Raw genomic sequence first — 22,305 nt, forward strand, 5'->3', positions numbered from 1 at the left:
GATGCCATGATCTTCGTTTTCTGAGTGTTGAGCTTTAGGCCAACTTTTTCACTCTCCACTTTCACTTTCATCAAGAGGCTTTTTAGTTCCTCTTCACTTTTTGCCATAAGGGTGGTGTCATCTGCATATCTGAGGTTATTGATATTTCTCCCGGCAATCTTGATTCCAGCTTGTGCTTCTTCCAGTCCAGCGTTTCTCATGATGTACTCTGCATATAAGTTAAATAAGCAGGGTGACAATATACAGCCTTGACGTACTCCTTTTCCTATTTGGAACTAGTCTGTTGTTCCATGTCCAGTTCTAACTGTTGCTTCCTGACCTGCATACAGATGTCTCAAGAGGCAGGTCAGGTGGTCTGGTATTCCCGTCTCTTTCAGGATTTTCCACAGTTTATTGTGATCCACACAGTCAAAGGCTTTGGCATAGTCAATAAAGCAGAAATAGATGTTTTTCTGGAACTCTCTTGCTTTTTCCATGATCCAGCAGATGTTGGCAATTTGATCTCTGGTTCCTCTGCCTTTTCTAAAACCAGCTTGAACATCTGGAAGTTCACGGTTCACATATTGCTGAAGCCTGGCTTGGAGAATTTTGAGCATTACTTTACTAGCATGTGAGATGAGTGCAATTGTGCGGTGGTTTCAGCATTCTTTGGCATTGCCTTTCTTTGGGATTGGAATGAAAACTGACCTTTTCCAGTCCTGTGGCCACTGCTGAGTTTTCCAAATTTGCTGGCATATTGAGTGTAGCACTTTCACAGCATCATCTTTCAGGATTTGAAATAGCTCATCTGGAATTCCATGACCTCCACTAGCTTTGTTCGTAGCGATGCTTTCTAAGACCCACCTGACTTCACATTCCAGGATGTCTGGCTCCAGATTAGTGATCACACCATCATGGTTATCTGGGTAGTGAAGATCTTTTTTGTACAGTTCTTCTGTGTATTCTTGCCACCTCTTCTTAATATCTTCTGTTTCTGTTAGGTCCAGACTATTTCTGTCCTTTATCGAGCCCATCTTTGCATGAAATGTTCCCTTGGTATCATCTGGGTTCAAGTCCCAGTGCAACCTCTTATCAGCTCATGACATTGGGTAACTTACTTCAGCTTTCTCATCCTGAGAAACACCCGAGGGGATCAAGTGTGTGATGTAGCATGTGATGCTCACACTAGTTGGAATCTAGCACATGCTGGATATTGTTATTACTTGGGTTAGCACTGCTTAATCACAGGACCCTGAGCAAGTCACTCCAAAACTCAGTCTCCCCATCTGTGAAATGGGAACCTCATCATATCACCCAAATAAACTCATGTGAATGAGAGTGCTTTGAACACACCAGCGTGCTTTGTCAACACGAGGTAGTAGTAGATAAGAAGCTATAGGTCGGGACTTCCCTGGTGGTCCAGTGGTTGACAGTCCATCTTCCAGGGAAGGGGATGCGGGTTCAATCTCTGGTTGAGGAACTAAGACCTCACATGCTGCAGGGCAGCTAACCCTGTGTGCCACAAACCACAGAGCCCAAAAGCTGTGAAACCCACACACTGCAACTAGAGAGAAGCCCACGCACCGTGACGGAGATTCCACGTGCTGCAAATAAGACTTGATGGAGCCAAAAAGTAAATGAATATTTAAAGGGGAAAAAAAGCTATAGGTCAAAATAAAGAGCACACGAGAAGGTAAGTGCCATGAGGGCAGGGGCTGTGTCCATCCAGCTCACTGTGCTATGCCCAACGCCTGGCATGGTGCCCAGCACAGCACAGAACCCACCGTTACGGACTAACTTGAGTCCCTCCTACAAAAAAGACATGCTGAGGGACTTCCTTGGTGGTCCAGTGGTTAAGAATCTGCCTTGCAATGCAAGGCGACACGGGTTCGATCCCTGGTCAGGAACTAAGATCCCACATGCTGAGGAGCAATGAAGGCCATGCTGGAGACCGAAGATTTTGCATGACACAATGAAGATTGAAGATCGCATATACCACAATAGCCAAAATAAGTAAATTTTAAAAAATAAAGTAAAAGGAAGTAAATCTTAAGAGAGAGAGAGATATGCTGAAGTCCTAACCCCCAATATCTCAAAATGCAACCTTATTTGGAAATAGGGCTTTTTTTCTTGGCTGTGTTAGGTCTTCACCGCTGCACAGGCTTTTCTCTAGCTGGAGTGAGCAGGCACCACTCTCCACTTGCGGTGCAGTGGCTTCCCACTGCAGAGGCTTCTCTTGTCGGGGAGCATGGGCTCTAGGTGCGCGAGCTTCAATAGTTGCGTCTCCTGGGCTCTAGAGCACAGGCTCAGTAGTTGTGGTGCATGGGCTTAGTTGCTCATGGCATGTGGGATCTTTCCAGATCAGGGATCAGATCAGTGTTTCCTGCGTTGGCAGGCAGATTCTTTACCACTGAGCCACCAGAGAAGTCCGGAAATAGGGTCTTTACAAAGGTAATCAAGCTAAAATGAGGTTATCAAGGTGGGCTCTCATTCAACAAGACTTGTGTCCTTATAAAAGGGGGATATTTAGACACTGAGACAGGCACACAGAGGGAAGATGGAGAATTGGACAGATGTACCTACAAGCCCTGTGAGCTAAGTGTCCAAATCTTTGCGATTCTATGGACCACCAGAACCTAAGAAGAGTCAAGAAAGGCTTCTTCCCCTACAGATTTCAGAGTGAGCCTGGCCTGCCCACACCTTGATTGCAGACCACCACTAGCCTCCAGAGCTGTAAGACATTACAGTATCTAGCCACCCAGCTCATGGTACTTTGTTATGGCAGCCCTAGAAGACGAATGCACCCAGCAAATGTCTGTTGGATCAACAAATGGTGCTTCTAGTGAGACAGGACATCTCTTCATCAACAGAGGAGGAGGCATGTGTGCAGACAGGAGATGGAGAAGGTGCCTCTCCTCCTCTGCCGTGGGTGGGGAGCAGCAGTGGATAGTCTAAGAAGCACAGACTCTTCATCTCTGCACATGAGAAGCCCACCTGGCCCAAATGAACCCCCCTACCCAGCCTCCACATGGCCTCCTCCCCCTCCCTCTGCTCCAGGGAAGCCAGAAGAAAAGGGGGCCGGAGATAATCAATAAGGCACTAAAAAAGGAAGCAAGGAGAGCATTTGATCCTGAAACTCCCTGCAGACTCATACACAACACCTGCTCACAGACAGATATCAGTCTATGTAACCCCCAGTACGGAGCTCCTACCCCACCCTGGCCCAGATAGGCAGAAGCATCATCACACACAAACCACAGGTGGTTGTATTGCTGTGAATGTGAGGCAATGGTTCTTTGCCAGGTAGAATTTTCAGAATCTGATGGCTGGAGGGCCCCTCAGTGTACTTTCTGGTCTCACTTTCTGCCTTTCCTCATGAGCCCTGGCACATCCCTTGATGGAGGCTGCAAGTCGCTGGAACAGTTTGACCCCACCCACCCCCACTGATCAGTGGAAATTCCTTCTTCTGCCCATCCCCAGGTCTGCCCCTCAAGGCTCCCCCGAACACCGATTCACTGTGTGGCATCTGCATATTGGAGGTCATGCTATCTTGGAGTCCTCCTAGGGATGTGGGCAGGTGACAAGCACCCACATGCCTAACCAAGATGAGCTGGGCAGAGAGGATATTCAGAGTTCTTAGAATCTGGTTCTCAGCTCTCTTGCTGAACCTATGGAACCCCCTTGAAAGCCTTAAAAGCTCCAGTGCCTAGGAGTTCCCTGGTGGTCCAGTGGTTAAGATGCTGTGCTTCCATTTCAAGGGGCACAGCTTCAGTCACTGATTGGGGAACTAAGATCCCGCAAGCCACACATCATGGCCAAAATAAATAAATAAATAAATTTTTAAAAACTTTCCAGTGCCTGTGGCTCAGTGGTAAAGAATCTGCCTGCCAATGTAAGAGACTCAAATTCAATCCCTGGGTCAGGAAGCGCCCCTGGAAAAGGAAATGGCAACCCATTCCACTATTCTTGCTTGGGAAATCCCATGGGCAGAGGACACTGGTGGGCTACAGTCCATGGGGTTACAAAGAGTTGGACATGACTTAGGGACTAAATAATAAAAAATGCCTGGGCTGCACCCCAGAGGAACTAAATTAGAAATTCCAGGGGTGGCACCCAGTCGTCATCGGAACTCTGAATATTTTTCCCAGGTAATTCCCACGGGCCATCAGTTGAGAAGCAATAATTTATTGGACAAAGGAGTTCTGTAAGGAGAGGGAACCTGGGGTCCAGCTGGATGGAAACCAGCAGGGGAGCAATCTTATCAAAAGGCTTCTAGAAAAGAAGAATGGTAGTTGCCAGGAGCAGCGGGGGGAAGGGGTTATTGTTTAATGGGTAGAGTCTCAGCTTGGGAAGTTGAAAAGGAAAATGTTCTGGAGATGGATGGTGGAGGCGGCTGCACAGCAACACGAACGTACTTAATGCCACTGAACTGCACACTTAAAAATGGTTAAAGATGATAAGACAGGGTCACAGGTTTAGAAAGAGATTTAATTCAGCCTGAAGATAGGATATTAAATAAGGTAACGTCTAGAACTCTCTCACATGCTTGCTTCCTTCCACAATACCTGTATCTGTGCCTATATTTGCACATCTATCTATATCTTTATATACAGATATTCAATACATAAAGATATGCTTTGGGGAGAGGAGCTGAACACGCTGCTCTTTTTAAAACTATATCATTAATTTATTTGGCTGCATCGGGTCTTAGTTGTGGCACACGGGATCTTCCTTGTGGTGCATTCGCCCATGGACTCTAGAGCAGGAGGGATCAGTAGTTCCAGCCCACAGGGAGGATAACCAAGTGTGGCATATGGTATCTTAACTCCCTGACCAGAGGTTGAAGCCACGTTCCTTGCATTGGAAGGTGGATTCTTAACTACTGGACCACCAGGGAAGTCCTCAGTCATGCTGCTTTTGAATGTACTCTAGAAAAAAATTTAAATCTAAGAATTTCCAGTACTTTGGCCACCTGATGCAAAGAGCTGACTCATTAGAAAAGACCCCGATGCTGGGAAAGACTGAAGCCAGGAGGAGATGGGGATGACAGAGGATGAGATGGTTGGATGGCATCACTGACTCAATGGACATGAGCTTGAGCAAGCTCCAGGAGATGGTGAAGGAGAGGCAAGTGTGGCGTGTTGCAGTCCATGGGGTCACAAAGAGTCGGACAAGACTGAGTGACTGAACAACAACAAAGAATATCCAGGAATCTTCATTGAAAGAAGGGTAAGGATAGAGAATAGAGCTATCAGACATTAAAGGTATTAAGTAGCAATCGGATTTTTTTTTAACGTGACCGGTTTATCAACAAGTGAATTAGTGGAAGAGAAAATTCACACGTGCATTCGTGAAGGTATTTTATGACAAAGACAGAAGTTCGAATTGTGATGAAAAGAATTTTTTAATAGTGTGAAGATGTAGGGAATTCATCTGGTGGGAGAGGAGAGAGTTAAAAATAAGGTCTCTAGCATCTGAAGCCTGGGGTAGGAGCGGGGAGAGATGACTGAGGAGAGGAAGCTGAGGGGGGGCCCTGGGAGTGGGGTGAGTCCACCCACAGCTGATGTGGGTTACAAGTGAGGGAAAGATGCTGTTTATCAAAGGGCCCAAGAGGCAAAGTGTTGAGGCTGGGACAGAGAAGCTGAGGAAGGGAGGTCTAGCTGGGGAGGACGAAGGGGCCAACAGTAAGAAAAGAAGGCAGCCAGCTGAACAGCCACCGGGTTTGGTTCTGGGCATGGCTGTGAGAGAGCTGGCAGCTTCCCTGTGTCCTCACTCAATGATAAAGGAGCCTGATGGCTGGCTGGGCCTCTGTGGGCCTAAGGAGCACCCCACAGAGGATCAAGAGCCAGGACAGGGACTTCTCTGGTGCTCCAGTAGTTAAGACTCCAGGCTCCCAATGCAGGGGGTCCAGGGTTCAGTCCCTGGTCAACGAACTAGATCCTCTGTGCCAAAACTAAGGATCCCGCAGGCTGCCACTGAGACCCAGTGCAGCCAAATATTTAAATAAAAGAGAGAGAGAGAGAAAGACAGACAGAACAGATAAAAGGTCCCAAACGACTGGGTGTGGCTGAGTCCAGCCCTGGACACCTTCACAATGTCTCCTCACAGCTTAGTCCCTTGGGAACTTCCTCTTCGAGCCACTGGACTCCGGTAGGGACAGAGCAGGGAAGGGGGCCCTGCCTGGTCGTCCTGAGGAAGGAGACAGCAGGCATCCAGAGGGCTGGTCTGGGCGTTTCCATCTTGGAAGCGTTCCGGGGTTGGGGGGAATCTCTCTGGCAGGTGGTCTCTGGAATGTCCAGGCCCGCAGGCAGCCGGGACACAGCGGCCAACTGGGGAACCAGCTGCTCAGTCTGGCCCCTGCCAAGCCAGCCCTGTGCAGTCCTTTCCCTCCCCTAGACCCACAAGCCTCTTTCTCTTTGAGAGGGCAGGGATATAGGTTCAACCAGGGAGAAATAGGTGAACTGAGCTCCGTGGAAGGCAACAATCATATATCCCTCATTCGGGGAGACGGAAGAGAGCCTTCTCACTCACACCTGCCTTAAAGACTTGGGATCCAGGCAACCCCTTGGTCCCGACAGGAGCTGTCATCCCAGGGAGGCCAGTGGAGGACAAAGATGAGGCAAGAGGGGAGAGAGGAACTCCCAAGAACCACTTTGGTTTATGTGGTTTAGTGGCTAAGTTATGCCTGACTCTTGGTGACACCATGGACTGTAGCCTGAGGCTCCTCTGTCCATGGGATTTCCCAGGCAAGAATACTGGAGTAGGTTCCCATTTCCTCCTCCAGGGGAGCTTTCCCACCCAGGGATCGAACCAGGGTCTCCTGCCTTGCAGGTGGATTTTTTTTTAACCAAGAATTTACCAAGAGTCACCTTGGACTGGAGCTATTCACTTCAGGATTACACAGCGTTCCACAATGTAGTAAAATTTGTAGCTGCTTCCATTTGAGAGCACCTCCCACACAGCTGGCATTTCGCTAAGCCCTTAACTTGCTTTATCTCTTTGAAGACAGGAGGACACTGTGGTCAAGAGTTCCAGAACACAATCAGACTGAACCGGCTGCCACTCCAGAGCAGCAAGAGTTGTGTGGCCTTGGGCAAGTTTCTCAACCTCTCAGAGCTGAAGTTTCCTCATCTCATGCCTCTGACCCCAAACTCTGCGGTATTACACTGTCCCCTGGGGCCATCTTCACTGCCTGGGCCTGGCAGGAAGGAGCCAAGAGGATCAAAGAGGAATATTTTTCAGATCAGGCTCCACAATCCCAGACAGAAGCCTCCAGACAAGGGTATGATCTGAAAACTGAGGATACTAGACTGGCCTGAAGTCCCTCAGCTCCGTGAACAGGGGAGGGGAGGCCCCTGAATTAGAAGCAGAACTAGGGTCTATCACAGACCTCGGGGGGTTTCCCAGGTGGCTCAGTGGTAAAGAATCTGCCTGCTAATGCAGGACACACAGGTGATGTGGGTTCAGTCCCTGGTTCAGGATGATCCCCTGGAGGCGGAAATGGCAACCCATGCCAGTATTCTTGCCTGGAAAATCCCAGGGACAGAGGAGCCTGGAGGGCTTCAGTCCATGGGGTCACAAAGAGTCGGACATGACTGAGCACGCACACAGGCCTTGGACTCCTGGTCCGGTGCTCCCTCGACAATAGGCCCTCAAAGAATCTGCTTTTGACATACAGGCCCCAGGCGACTAGGTTTTTCCTCTTTTCTCTACCCCAGAATACCCAGAATAAGTAAATCCATAGAGTCAGAAGGCAGATAGGTGGTTGCCCAGGCTGGAGAATGGCGGAAATGGGTAGGGGGCTTCCTTTGGGGGTGATGATGTTTGGAACTATTGTAGGTGGAGGTGGCAGTTGTATACATTGGGAAGGTCCTAAGTGCCACTGAATTGTTCTCTTTAAAATGGTTGATTCTATGTTAGGTGAATTTCACCTCAATTAAAAATAAGGGTGCCTGGGCTTCCCTGGTGGTCCAGTGGTTGAGAATCCATCTGCCAATGCAGGGGAAATGGGTTTGACCCCTGCTCCGGGAATTCCACATGCCCAGGGGCAACTAAGCCCGTGTACCACAACTACTGAGCCCATACACCTGGCGCCCACGCTCTGCAACAAGAGAAGCCACCACAGTGAGAAGCCTGTGCACCACAGCTGGTAAGTAGCCCCATTCGCTGCACCTAAGGAAAGCCCTCATGAAGCAACGAAGACCCGTTGCAGCTAAAATAAAATAATTATTTTTTTAAAAAAGGGTGCCTGGGGAATTCCGCAGTGGTCCAGTGGTTAGGACTCTGCACTTTCACTGCTAAGGGTGCAGGTTCGATTCCTGGTCAGGGAACTAAGATCCCGCAAGCCATTAAGGCGCAGACAATAAATAAATAAATACAATAAATTTAAAAACCATAAGGGTTCCTATAGGTAAGAGATTATAGGAAGAGCAGGCAAGTGCCAAGGTGGGAAGGGAAGGTGAAGGAGGGCCTGAGCTGTGAGGGAGGGAGAAGGATTTTGGAGAGTTGCAGAAACAGGGGCATTTGCTGTGGGGGAAAGGCTTGAGGGAGGGGGTTTCCTAGGCTGCCGGGGAAGGTGGTCTGGAGAATGTAGTTGGTTGAGGAAGCAGAGCTGGATCCTGTAAACTTGGGAGCCACTGCCCTTTAGAGGTAGGAGGGAGAACTAGGAGAGGGGGTCGGGCAGGCACTTTGAGCGTTTGCTTCCTCTCAGACTTTAGACTGGAAGCTCCTGGGGGTGGGGGCAGGGACCTCATCTTCGCTGTTTTTAATTTTCTGAGCAGAACGTCATCAAGGTAGGCAATTCCTTTAGAAACCCTGACACCAATGGAATGAAATCAAACATGTTAAGCAACAGGAAGATCACCCACTGCCCACCCACACCCTCACCGGGGAAGTGAGGCTGACACTGGGCTGAATGCGGGGTGCCACCTCCAAGCAGCAGGGGGGCTCCCAAGACTTCCCAGGGCCAAAAAGCTACCCCTCACCCCTTGCAGGCCCCAGAGCCCCCAGAGGGCAGCACCGACCGAGGGTCTGAGAAGGGGGAAGGGGCTGGCTGAGCACCTTGGGCTCCTTTGTCAGACCCAGGAAGGAGAGTGGGGGCAGCTACAGGAAGCAGGGGGGTGAGGAGCTCCCTCGGAATCTATCCCCCCCACTTCCCTCCCCTCCGGCTTTGCACAGCTCCTGCACATGCTCAGTGTGCCCTTGAATTGGGTTGGCTAGGGGAGGGCATTGACTGGCACCCCCACTTAAAGGGCCAGTGCCATCCTTGCCCGTGCCCAATGGGGCAAAGGGACCTGGCCACCCTCTTCACTCACACTGAACGACTTCATCTTGACCCCCATCCCCTTTCCTGGCAAGCTCCTCCTGCCCTGTCACCTCTTATTCCCTGACCCCACCGCAGGCATTGGACACAAGGGTGTCCACCTTGGGTGGGGAAGAAAGAAGGATCCCAGACTAGGGTATGCAGTCTCTCCTGGGGACTACCTGCCCCTCTGGGCCTCCCTCCCCCAACCCAGGAGGCAGAGAAGGTCCTGGAAAGCAAATGAGCTGGAGGGAATGAGGCCCAGGGCATCTGCTCTGGAAAGGCCTGTGGAGGAGAGAGGAGTGTCCAGGCCCAGCTTGCCCAGCAAACAGGGTGATGGGGGCTGTAACCTGGAGCTTCCTCATTGAAGTGGGCTCCTGGGAGAGGGAAAAGCAGGGAGGCAAAAAGAAACCACAGCACAGAGCTGGCTCCACTCAGTGCTGAGGGTTAGGGGCACTGAGGTCAGGGAGCCTGATGGGGGTAGGGAGCGATACTGACTCTTCACGAGTCCTTCTCAGCCCCTCCTGACACTCTTCCAGCTCACATTCTTCTCCTTTTTTTTTTTTTTTTTTCTGTTTTCTTGCCCAATCCTGGGCCCCACTAGCCTTGGAAAAATTATCCCACCTCGGTGTGACCCTGACCCAGGGCCCTTCAACCATTGTGTATGTGTGTGTTGGCATTATGGCAGCTTTTCGGCCTCCAGGTTCCTCAGCTCCTTGGCTGAGAAAGGCCAAACTCTTCACCTGTCCCCTCCCCCGTGTGCAACTCCTGCCTGCTCAGGGACACACCCCCAGCACCCTCTCCCTCGACACTGCTCCCACACCCCTCGACACTGCTCCCACACCCCTCCCCCTACACTCTCAGTCCTCTGGAATCTTCTCTCCCCTCCTAGTTACTTTTACACACACACACACACACACACACACTCACACACACAGAGGCCTCCCGGTGGGTAAACAACTCTGTCCTGGCCCTGGCCCTCCCCTTTCCCTCTGGCTCCATGCTGAGGAATGCAGCCGCTGGGAGGCTGCCTGCACCCTGCCCAGGGGCCTTCAGATCCTTGGCTAGCACCCCTACAGGGGAAGGCCAGCCTAGGGCCAGCTTTCCTGGAACCCAAAAGCGGCTTCCTCTCTGAGCCTAGGGCTTTCCGTCTGCAAAGTGGAAACGATCATTCCTCCAGCCCTTTCCTGACAGAGCTGTCTGGGGTCAGAGGAGAAAGGGCTAAGACTCTCAGCCAGGGCTGGGTCGGGGGAGACCCCAAAGATGGGAGATTCTGCCCTCATAAAAACCCATCCCTTCCTAGAAACTGTTCTGGTCTTGCTTCTGGTAGAAGACGCTGGCGAGGCCTGGGTGTGGCAGGGTAGAAATGAAAGTTATCCTGGCAACACACAGGGTTTGTCAACATTTCCATCCCAGCAGCTCCCAGGCCTGAGCCCTTCTCTCCCTCACCGTGGCCTGTCAAGATGAGTTTTCCTGAAACGGAGGTTAGGCTGGGCCAGCCAGGCTTCCACCGCTCCCTGAGCACCATGGCAGAGCCAACACACGCTGGTTGACTAACTTCCCCTCCACCACCGCAGCCTGACACTCTGCAGCCACAAGAACAAGGGTGGGTCTGAGTGTGAGGGGGTGTGTGAGCTCGCTTCAGAGCCCATACTGCTGGTGTGTTGGTGGCATATCCGGGCTGACTCAGCTCTCTATTAGACAGACAGGTGAGGGGCTCACCTCCAAGGGAATTAACCACACAGGTGATTAGGCTAAAGGAGCAGGGATGCACAGGTGCACAGCAGGCCTCCAGCTCTGCTAAGGATCAAACCTCTGTTCAACTGGCCTTGGGGTTATTTTCCATCAGGAGAAAATCTCCCTTGAGCGCTTACAGTAAGTGCCCTTCTCAGAGGTCAGAGGGCAAACCTGACAACTCACCTCCTGCCCAAGCCCCAGCTGAGAGATGTGGGGGGCAGTTAGGGTGACTGTTAAGGACAGGGAGACACAAGGTCCCCAGACCTTGTCTAGCCCAGCCCTCTACACTGTGGAGAGAATAGGGAAAACACAGGGAGCCTGGGAATAAACCCTGAAGAAACCCCTGGCCTTGAGCCCAGGCCTTTCTCCTCCAGGGAAACTCCCAGTTCCTCAAGGCAATCTGGCATCTTAAGTCAGGCTCTGGCTGAACCTGGTGGTTCCCTCCCTCCTCTGCCTTCCCCTCTCTAAAACCTTCAGAGCAGTTGATGGCTCCCGATACATGGAGCAGATTTCAGGCAACCAAGACACGGAGAGGCCCCCAGGGCAGGGGTCTCCCAGGCTTGGGGCAGCCCCAGGCCTCTCTGGGAAGAATGGGCTTTGATTCTTTCTCACAGCAGCCCTAGTGAAACCAATGCTAGTCACCCCCATGTGATCTCACCAAAATCATTTAATTCCTTTGTGAAAAGTAATGACATCCAAGAACTTGGGGCCATGACAAGGTAGAAGCCTGAGCCTGTACTGGCTGTTCTCAGGGAGAGCAGGGGGACTGAGACTTGTCTCCCTGAGACTGAGCTGGCCTGAGGGTACACTCCTTCAGTCAGCCTGGCTGGGGCAGGGGGCACCCCTAGCTGCCCGGCTGCCCACCACGGCGGCCGCCTTCTCGGTTCCACATCTCATTCTCCTGCCGAAGTCGCTGGTTCTCAGTCCGGAGCCTCTCTACCTCGGCGGCCAGTTCCTCCACTTGGTAACAGGGGCGCCAGCTGGTGCCTCCCCGCAGCTGCCGCAGCCTCCTCATCTCCTCCTCGGCCTGGGACAGCCGCCTCTCCAGATCCAGGTAGTCTCGCACCAGTTCCTCCTTGCTGCGGCCCTGCAGGCTCTCGGCGTGATACCGCTCGTAGGCCTCGGAGAAATCCTTCTGCTGGAACTCCCCACGAGCGCGGCCTTGTGCGTCACTGTCCCCGGCCTCACTCTCCCCGCTGGAGCCTGGGTGGGAGGCCCCCTGGCGCACATCCAGGTTGGGCTCCTCGGGGTCTCGGTCATTCATCAGGAACTGGGTAGTGTTGTAGGGTGCCACGGGCTGGCCTTTAGCGAACATCTCCTCTCGGACCCGGGAGGCCCGCTGGCTCTGCCTCTCGTCCCGCTGCTGCTTCTCAGCCCAGCTGAGCTCCAAATAGGGCCGCCAGTGCCGCTTGCGCTTTGAAGGCCGCCGGCGGTGTTTCTTCCGGGCCAGCATGGCCTCTGCAGAACAGGCCCCTGGGCTCTGGGCCCGGGGACTCCTATCATTCCAGCCCAGGCCACCGCCAGCCCCAGGAGGGTCTCCCTCCTCTGAGTGGCTCTCCATCCGAGGGGTCAGGGGCCGGGAACCTCCAGGGTCATGAGGCTCAGGGGATGTTCGGGGGCTCCCACAAGTGCCAGAGATCTGAAGAGAGAGGACAAAGGAGGAGGGATCACAGACGGCCTCTCCCCAGTGGTGGAATCCTTCTCTGTTCACCCAGCCTGAATCCAACCTGCACACACCCAGCTCACTTGGTCCCTCTCTAGCCTCAGACCTTCTACAACCATCTGTCAGTTTATGGGCTTACCTGTCTACTGTCTGTCCTCTAACCTTCCTCCAAGCAAACCCATGGGGAAAGCCAGAATCTTGCCTGCGTATCTCACTCTGTAATTTCAATACCTGCAACAGTATCTGGCATAAACATTCAATAAATACTGTGAAACAGGACGGGAAGTTGCTCATGATGTATTTGCTTGATCCGAAGCCCAAACAGCACTTGCTCTTCCCTCTTTAGAAAGTTTCTCTTACATGGACAGACCCAGAAATTATTATACTGAGTGAAGTAAGTTAGAGGAGAAATATCATATGACACCCCTTATATGTGCAATCTAGAAAGAAATGATACAAGTGAACTTACCTAGGAAACAGAAACAGACTCATAGACTTAGAAAAAGAACTTTTGGTTGCTGTGGGAAGGATAGTAGGGAGGGATAGTTAGGAGTTTGGAATGGACGTGTATACACGGCTGTATTTAAAATGGATAACCAATAAGGAACTACTGTCCAGCACACGGAATTCTGCTCAATGTTATGTGGCAGCTTGGATGCTAGGGGAATTTGGGGGAGAATGGATACCGGCATACGAATGCCTTGTGCGTGCTTAGTCGCTCAGTTATGCCCAACTCTCTTCGACCCCATGGACTGTGGCCTGCCAGACTCCTCTGTCCATAGGATTTTTCAGGCAAGAATACTGGAGTGGGTTGCCATTTCTTTCTCTAGATTTTCCCGATCCAAGGATCGAACCCATGCCTCCTGTGTCTCCTGCATTGCAGGTGGGTTCTTTACCGCTGAAGTCTAGGTGACGCAAATGGTTAAAAAAAAAATCTGCCTGCCAATGCAGGAGGCATAAGAGACGTGGGTTCTATCCCTGGGTCAGGAAGATCCCCTGGAGGAGGGCATGGTCACCCAGTCCAGTATTCTTGCCTGAAAAATCCCATGGATGGAGGAGCCATAGAGTCACAAACAGCTGAAGACGACTGAAGCGACTTAGCACAGCACACACATATGTATCGCCGAGTCCCTTTGCTATTCACCTGAAACTATCACAACAGTTAATCAGCTATATTCCAAAAGAAAATAAAAAAAATTTTTAAGAAAAAAATGAAAAAAGTACCTTTCAGGCAAAGCTAGTTTCCTGGCAAATGACCTGTACTATCCCACGGAACCCCCATTCAGAAAGGCCCTAAGCTTAGTGCTTTGCTTAATCTCTGCTGTTACTGTCTTGAACTTCTTAGTAATTGTGAATTAGTGAAGTGAAGTCACTCAGTCGTGTCCGACTCTTTGCAACCCCGTGGACTGTAGCCTACCAGGCTCCTCTGTCCATGAGATTCTCCAGGCAAGAATACTGGAGTGGGTTGCCATTTCCTTCCCCAGGGGATCTTCCTGACCCAGGGATCGAACCCGGGTCTCCTGCGTTGGGAGTCAGACGCTTTAACCTCTGAGCCATTGTGAATTAGAAGCCCCACAGTCTATGCGGCCAATCCCACTTCCAGCTATCTGCATAGCTGATTCTTTTTCGTCCCTTAAGGTTTAGTTCCAATGTTAGCTCTTCAGAGGCCTTCCTTGACCATCCTATCTATGTGGGCCCCCCCTCCCCTTCCTAGTGATTCCCTGATATGTGACAGTTAGTGTCCCACTTAGCATTAGCACATTACCATTTACCATCTTTCTCTCCCCTAGAAGAATGGGTCCTGTCTGTTCGGTTCATCACTGTGTCGCTATGCATGGCTCAAGGTGAGTGTTCAATAAATATATATTTAATGACATATGCCCAGAAGAAGGGGGTGGAGGACCCAAAAGATATCAGAACACAAGACTCTCTTTTCTGTCATTCCAGGGTGAATGGAGTGTATTTATTCCAGGCAGAAGTTGGACGGCCAGGAAAGCACTAGGGAGAGGAAGGGCCGATCTCCAGCCCAGAGAATTCTAGAACTTATCTAAGAGGTGGAAAGGATTCTGTCAAGAGTGTGTGTGTTCAGGGCATCTGTTTATCTCTGTCGTGGTGAGGCTGGGAGTACTGAGTGTGGGGGGAGGGGAATGAATTGCTAGAAGTTTGTGGTTTGGGGAATTCTAATAATAACTACTAGCATTAGAACAGTGTTTTATAATGTTTAACACATTATACATTGTGTTCAGGGATGTCTGAGCATGGGTCTATACAAGCAGAGGGTTTGTCCTGGGAGGTGGACACAGTCCTATAAGAGCTGGAGGTGTGTTAGCATGCATTTGGGAGACCCCAAAGTCCTCTTCATAATTTGGGATGGGGTATTTTGGGGGCATGTGTGTTGTTGGCTGTGTTGTATTCTTACTTTACCTGCAGAGAGCATATCAATCAAGAGTGACAGGCCGTGTCTCCACCAGTGTCTCGGGCCAACTGAGAGCTTCTGCTCCGTCCAGGAAGAGGCAAGGCCACTGGGAAGTCCGAGGTGCAGGGCTCACTTGTGTGTGCACAGTCATCCACCTGTTCCCAGCCCTCAGCAAATGTCCTGCCGGAGCTTACCCCAACCCAAGCCAGCCCTGCCCTCAGCCCCACATGCCGCCTCCCTCCTAAAGGCCTTTCCCTCTACCACCATTACCACTATTGCAGGTAAGCTGTGTGATCTGGATGAGTCATTTGCCCTCTCTGAACCTCTCTGAACCTGACATGCCATGAACTCCAAGTTAAATAAATCCAGAAAATATACTGGAGGTAGCTAGGTATGGAGGGTCAGAGGGCAAGCATTCCCTCCTTACCTATAGGTAGCTGTGGACTAGGGGGAAAGAATGGGCAAGGCGGGGGCAGTGAGACAGCACACAGGTTAGGAGGCTTTGGGCTCCGGCTGTTGATCAGAAGGTGATGTTCTCTGAGGGCCTGATACAATCTGACTCTCCTCTCTCTCCTGGGTGATTGCCTGGAGAATCCCAGGGACGGGGGAGCCTGGTGGGCTGCCATCTATGGGGTCGCACAGAGTCGGACACGACTGAAGTGACTTAGCAGCAAACCCAACCTAAATTACGAACCAATGGCTCAAACTCTTCTCCCTGCTTCAGACTTGGTTCTCAGCCTAGACAAAAATGCAAGGCAGGGTTGTGTTGTTTAAGGCCCTAAGCTTAAATCCTAGGTCTTCTGCTTGCTGGCTGCATGATTCTAGAAAAGGCACTTCAGGGGACTGCCCTCACAGTCCATGCTTCCACTGCAGGAGGTGGGCGTTTGATCCCTGGTGGGGGAACTAAGACAGCAAAGGCTGCCTGGCCCAGGCAAGAGGAGGGGAGGTGTGGAAGTGGGTAAGCATTGACAGAAAAGTGTTTTTTGAGATAGCATCTGGCATGTTGCTCAGTGCACAGTAGGGATGGGATTCATTTAAAAAATACTGGTTTCCCAAATCCACCACCACATCTGAGACAAGAAGCCACAATCCCAGTTGGCAGGACCCACCTTCAGGGGACTAAGGTGGTTGGGAGAATGGGGCTTACCTTGGCCTCCTCCAGGGCGGCTGGTGGCAGTTGGTTTGGAGAAGCCACCTTCTTCTGTTCCCAATCTTTCATCAGAGGCCTTTAACTAGTGACACCTGCTTTAAATAACACAAACTTAAATCCAGAAGGAGAATTTTCAGGAGGATTCTGCCTGCCCAGCAAATTTTTACCAAGGCAGCGGCAACCATTTTGTAGCATCAGACCTATACACCCTCATTTTCAAATAAAGGGCCAGAAGGCTGCCTCCACCCTGGTTTTCACACCCCCAAGCAAGGTGGGGGTCAAATGGGGATCAGGAAACCATCTTTCCAGCCCTGTTCTTCAGGTCCCACGCCAGGGCTTACATCTTATTCTTCTGAAAGTCACCAAGGCCAAAGCAAGCAGCTAGGCAGCTACAGAAGAGAACCAAAGAGGGGGAAAAGACAGCCTGGGGAGGGGAATTTACAGCAATGATCTGGAGAGGCAGGGAGTGGAGTGGGTCAGTGGCTCTGACAAGCCTGAGGAGTCCTTTCCCCCCTGCCTCTAGAGGCCCCCATCTTGACTGCAGCCCCCCACCTCCATTCCGCGCTGGGCTCCAGAAGTCAACGCCCCAAGAGACACGACTGAGACCTGGGCCCAGCCTGAGACTGAGGCCCTTTCCTCTACAGGGTTTGGCCGGCTTCCCTCCTCCTTTTCAATGGGAAACCGAAGAAAGGGGCAGTGATGTCTTCGTGCTATAGACAGCTGGGAGGGAAAGCCAACTGGGATAAGGATGGATTCCTTGGAAGAGGAAATGATCCGGGAAGGAGATTTTGCAAAGGCAGAACTGACCTATTTGCTGTCAGGGGCTATGCACAGGACTACGTCTGTGTGTCTTTCTGTGCGACCGCCTGTCTGTGCAATTCCAACGCCTCAGACCTACCCACTGCTTGGGGGGAGGGGACCCTTCCTGGGTGCCCCCTTCCCCCACGGCCCCGCCCGGCAGCGCGGTCCCTGCTGGGGATTGTAGTTCTTCTAGCTGGGGAAGCCGGATCAAGAGCCTGTCACGTCAACAAGCACACAGAAAACTCAAAAAACCATCTACCCTTTCGCGAGCGGCATCCCGCGCTCATCGATGCCTCCTTTGATTGGTCCATTCACCTGTCAATATTCTCCCGTTCGTCAACGATTAGCTGTGCGGAAGCACAATCAGACCCGCCCTTCCTACCTCAATTAAAGAGTTCATTGATGGCGTTAATCTTTACTGGGAAGAAAATAGATCCGGCTGAAGGGGAGGGGCTTGGGCGCGGAGGTATCCTCGGCCCTAGAGGAAGGCGACGAGAAGGATCGGTGGCCGCCGCCGCCATTTTGGGCTGGGAGGAGGCAGCGGAGGGACTCGCTGCGCAGTGAGAGCACCCCATGGGGGGTGGTCCGGGCGCGGGGAGAGGCCGGGCCGAGTGGGCTGCCTGAAGTGGCGGCGCCGGGAGACGGCGGGGAGTGGGACCGGGGGCCGAGGGGGTGAAGGTTTGAGTCTCTCCGGCCGGGCCCGGTCCTCAAACCGTCCCGGCAGCCCCGCAACCTCGCCTCTCACAGAGGGCGCGGTTCTTGGGTAATTACCCCAAATTTCCCGAGACCCCACCTAGGGATAGACCGGGTGAAACGACTACCCTTTGCTCCTACCACGGGGGCTCTGTTCCTGAGACCGAACTCCGCTAAGTTCTTTCCCCACCCCCATGCGGCCTGGGTATGGCGGCGAGGCCCGGCGTAGCTGGACCCCCACTTCGGTGGGCATGGTGGGTTGACGCCACATTCCAAAGACTGGCTCCGCGGGGGCGGGTGGAGGTTGCAGCTCCGGCCGCGCGTCCCTTTGGCGTGGCAGTCAGGTGGAGGCTCCGAAGGCGGAGAGCCAGGTGCACCCACCATCTCCCTCCATGCACCAAGGCCACCCCGTGGCCAGGGCTGTGAAAAGGAACAGCCTTCTTCCTACTGTAGCAACCACTAATTCTCCCCAGGGACCAGCTAGATCGCGGCACGTGCAAATCTCTGAGCGCTCTTGCCCTCGAGATTCCTTCTGTCCAGCCCCGATTCTCAGAACGACCTGACCTCGCACGTCGCCAGCCGCTTTGGGAAACTCCAAAAGTGTGCTGTTCTTCTCTTGAAAGTTTACACCAAAGGGGGATGGGGTTTTACCCTTTGCAGAGTTGGGATACAAAGTAACTTGGGAGTCGCCACGGTTCTGGGAATAAAAGTGGAGTGTCCCATTTCGGTTGCTTCAGGAACATCTGTTTGCATTTTGAAATCTGAGCCATAACTTTTACCAAAACCTTTGGAGAAATGGCCGCCCTCCTAAAGGAAAAAAAGAACTAATTCCAATGTGATCTTTATAAGACTACAGATTCTTTCCAATTTAAAGAACTTTTCTCCCACAAAGGAAACAAAATGGGGGATATTTTGCCACTAATGCATTGTTAGTAGGGAGCCTCTGTTTTGAAATTCCAAGTAATTGAAAGTCACTTCTGTGATCCCAGATGACCCCCAAGATAGAAATTGCAGTTTGAGCTACTTCATATGTGTGGTGTTTGAGGGAGTAGGGGAAACCTGCTTTGAAAAAAATAAAACAACCTTTTATTACAGTTGTAGCAGCTTCTTAAGGATTGAAGATTGATGTGAAATTCTTTTCTTGAATTGCAGATGAAACAATTTTGTTTCTTACTGCTTGAAATCTAAATTCAGAAATAGTCATAGCTCAGGGGTTGCTTAATGTTGTTGCTAAAAAGTCAGTGAAAATTATGCCCAGGTAGACTGAAGTAGAGATAGTAACTGGGCAGTGAACTTTTATCTTTGAGGGTACCTTGTGGTGAAGCTCATGGCTGATCACAGATGGTCAAATCGTTCCTAAGTATTTGGCCTTCATAGCAAAGTTTTTTTCAGAGCTGAAGTCCTGTTCCTCTTATTAGTAATTTTTTAAGTTGTAAGAGTGACAACTCCAGAGCTTTAACTATGTTCTGTTTGTCCTGGGGATGTTCTTAGAGAAAGTCTTAGAACTGGGTTGCCAAAAAATACGATCACCTTTGATACATTATTAATCTAAAATATGAGCCACTTATCCTAAATAAAGATTTAGTACACTTGATTCATGCTGTAGGTTGACTTGGCCTACCTCATATTCACTTTACACTCTTCAGATTAAGAGAAGATACCAGTCTGGAAAAGCTGACACTTAAGTTGGTAGGAGTTAAACAGTCATAGCTGAAAGGGGCTTTAAAGCTTATCTTTGTGGTTCAGTTGTCAAGAATGTAGTGATGGAGGATCTCAGACTAGTGATTCATCCTCCATTGTGAAGTAATCTAGTTAAACATTTGGAAGCTACTAAAGAGAGTACTGTGCCAGGTGCAGAAGTTTTACTCATAAGGGGGACAGCTTATTGTCTTTTGAGGATGACCCATATGCTTTTCCATTCCTTGATAAGAAAAGTTGGGAATAAAATCAGTTTGTTAATGGTCCCTTGGTTACCTGCTGAACAAAACACAGGACTGGAAGTTAGGATCTCCAAGTTCTATTTCTGTGTGTGCTACCACAGACTTGGTTCACTTGGCCAGGAGCCAAATCCTGAAGATGAGGCCAAACTGGTCATTTTGTTGCTGAGTCTGTTGTTTGTCTAATGTTCAACCAGACCTTCAACTTCCTTCTCAGCTCTCCTGTTTGAGATGAGTTGCTTTGTGGTTTATGACAAATTCGACAAACTTTATATGCCTCAGTTTCTTAATTTGAAATTGGTATCAATGCAGCCTCCATCATAAATAGCTTGAATAACTACTCTAGTGGCTGTGTAAACATTTACTTGTTATAATTTAGTTATTTGGGAACCTTAGAACTTCTGCTTCAAAGGTTATTTGGAGCATTTGGGAGGCCTGCTTTCCCAAAGTGTGGCCTTGGTTGCCATGTTCCATCCAAATAGTTTGAGCAAGGGTCAGTCTCTCAGGGTACCAAGCAGTTGTAACCTCAGGTCCTGAATGGCTTACGTTCACCTAATGGCCAGCTCCTGGGACTATTGGCTGTGTGTGAACAGGATTCATTGACAGGAGTGATTCTTTGCAGCAGCCCTATTCAGGATGAAAACTCTTACTCCTGAACTATTTGATTTCCACATTTTTAAATTTTGTGTTTAGTCCTCATCATCCTCTTCTCTCTTCTCTTTTTAAGTTAAAATGTTTGCTGTTTTAAATACACTTTTAGTAAGCCCTAGAGAGGAAGGTAGAACTACTGACCTCTTCGACATTTCCTTCCATCTTCTGGTTTGGTCCTCTGCCTTTGCCTGAAAGTTGTCCTGGGGTTATCCAGGTATCCAGAAGTGTGTGCTAAAAGCAGACTTCAGAACTTCAAATTAATCTTCTTTAACACTCTGGAAGCTAGGACAGGTTCTACTGAGTAGCTTACAAGAGCAGTAATGCTATCGTTTTCTCAAATTGCGCATGGAACACTCTAGAGCTCTCACATTTTCCTTTAGGAATATCATCTTTGCTCACTGTTGACCCAGAGTTGTCTTTTAACACTTCACACAGTCGGTGGATGTATCAAACAGAATGTGTCTTCAGATGAGAGTTTACAATACTCTTCAAGTTTTTGTTCTTTTTGGAAAATTTTAAGCCAACTATAACTGTTCTTGGTGCTGTGTTGAGGGAAAGAATCACACTAGCTGTTTCAGAAGACTTACCAGCCATTTCTGGTAGCAGCTCAACCATTTGAAAGAATTTCGAGGTGTGTAAAGATTTGTTAGTAAACTACTTGGATTATCCCTGCTGTTAGCAGTGTTATATCATTTGTCATAATTGAATTGCCTCTCAGTAAAGTCCAGGAAAAACTTTATTTAGGAGGATTTGTGAGAGCTATGTTATTTATCTGCCTTTGATTTTTCAACAAGAAATGAAATGATGATGTAAGCTTTCCAACATTCAAAGACAACTGGCAGGAATTGGCAAAGTATTGAATCTTTGCTTTCTAGACCATATATTTTGTCTTACAGAGTGTGACTGCCCTTTGGTCAGCAGATCCCACTATTCAGGGCCTGAATTTGACATTTTCTTTTAGAAATTACTTTCCATTTCTAGCAACAGCCCTTTATACTTTACATGAGAAAAGATAATAAAGTGGAATTTTATTACAATCTTGCTTGAGAAATGGGGAAAATAATTTTTGAAAACCCACAAACTCAGGTGTACATAGGTACAAACATAGTACTCTTACTCTTGCCAGCTTTTCCATCACATTGTTATATTTGTTTCTAGCTGTTGGTGTAAGTGGCCAGGGGACACCTATAGTACATTACCAAATATTTGGCAGAACATTGGTTTTCTGAAGTAGACTAGTTGTGGATTTTGCTTATTTCTGTAGATTTCTTTGATTTCTCTTTTGAATTCACCAGGATAAAGTATATTTATTTGCATTTCCCCAAGCAAAGGAGTTTTATTTTACTCTGAACAAAGTGAAAGTTAAAATACTGATCAAGTGGGCAATTGCTCTGGTCTTAAAAAGAACCAGTGATAATATCAATGGTACCTTACTCTTGTATAGACTGTTTTCATGCTGTCTCTAATCCTTGCAGCAGTTATGTAATGTAGGCATGGCCCCATTTTCCTGATGAAGAATGAGGCTCTGAAAGTGTTAAGGCTTACACTGCTAGTATATATCAGAGGTAGAACTAGGAGCCTGGTTTTTTGACACTCTGGTCTAATTTTGTGTTTCCTCTCTTTAGAAAAACCTTATCTATTTTTCAGAACTAAACCAGTCTGAAACTGCCTGGGTTTCCCACTCAAGCAGAAATCAGGGCTCTGTCTCCTGAGGGCCACTTTAGGTTATAGGCTAGTCCAAGAAAAGTTTTCCTTAGCTCAAAGGAGGATTAAGCTGCCCAGCCAGCTGTCTCCAAAGTGTGGGAAGTGCTTTGCCCTTGCTGGATACCCAGACCTCAGTAAAAGAGAACGACTGAAATTGCTAATGTGTAAGCATGATCTTTTGAACAGCTTATTTAAATTGTTTAGCAGAAATGCCTTTAGTGAATGGCTAGAGTGGACTTGAGGATCATTTGTCATGATCCTGGTAGTATAAGG

The 22,305-nt window shown here is 49.7% G+C and overlaps 1 protein-coding gene across 5 annotated transcripts; it reads right to left on the reverse strand.

The window, feature by feature from the left end:
- Positions 1–11,666: 11,666 nt before the first annotated feature.
- Positions 11,667–21,109, reverse strand: HEXIM2 (HEXIM P-TEFb complex subunit 2). 5 transcript variants are annotated; one of them, XM_040245103.1, is made up of 4 exons: positions 17,054–17,528; positions 16,244–16,338; positions 13,150–13,198; positions 11,667–12,656 (listed from the first exon to the last, which is right to left on the reverse strand). In XM_040245103.1, the coding sequence occupies exon 4, from the start codon at positions 12,576–12,578 to the stop codon at positions 11,862–11,864; it is 717 nt and encodes a 238-aa protein (XP_040101037.1). In that variant the 5' UTR covers positions 12,579–12,656; positions 13,150–13,198; positions 16,244–16,338; positions 17,054–17,528; the 3' UTR covers positions 11,667–11,861. The 5 variants fall into 5 exon arrangements, with proteins under 5 accessions (XP_040101037.1, XP_040101036.1, XP_040101033.1 ...); XM_040245102.1 differs by lacking the exons at positions 13,150–13,198; positions 17,054–17,528 and adding an exon at positions 17,882–21,109; XM_040245099.1 differs by lacking the exon at positions 13,150–13,198.
- Between the last annotated feature and the right edge of the window lie 1,196 nt (positions 21,110–22,305).

This window comes from Oryx dammah, unplaced genomic scaffold, assembly GCF_014754425.2.
Source record: "Oryx dammah isolate SB20612 unplaced genomic scaffold, SCBI_Odam_1.1 HiC_scaffold_8, whole genome shotgun sequence".
Classification (NCBI taxonomy): Eukaryota; Metazoa; Chordata; class Mammalia; order Artiodactyla; family Bovidae; genus Oryx; species Oryx dammah.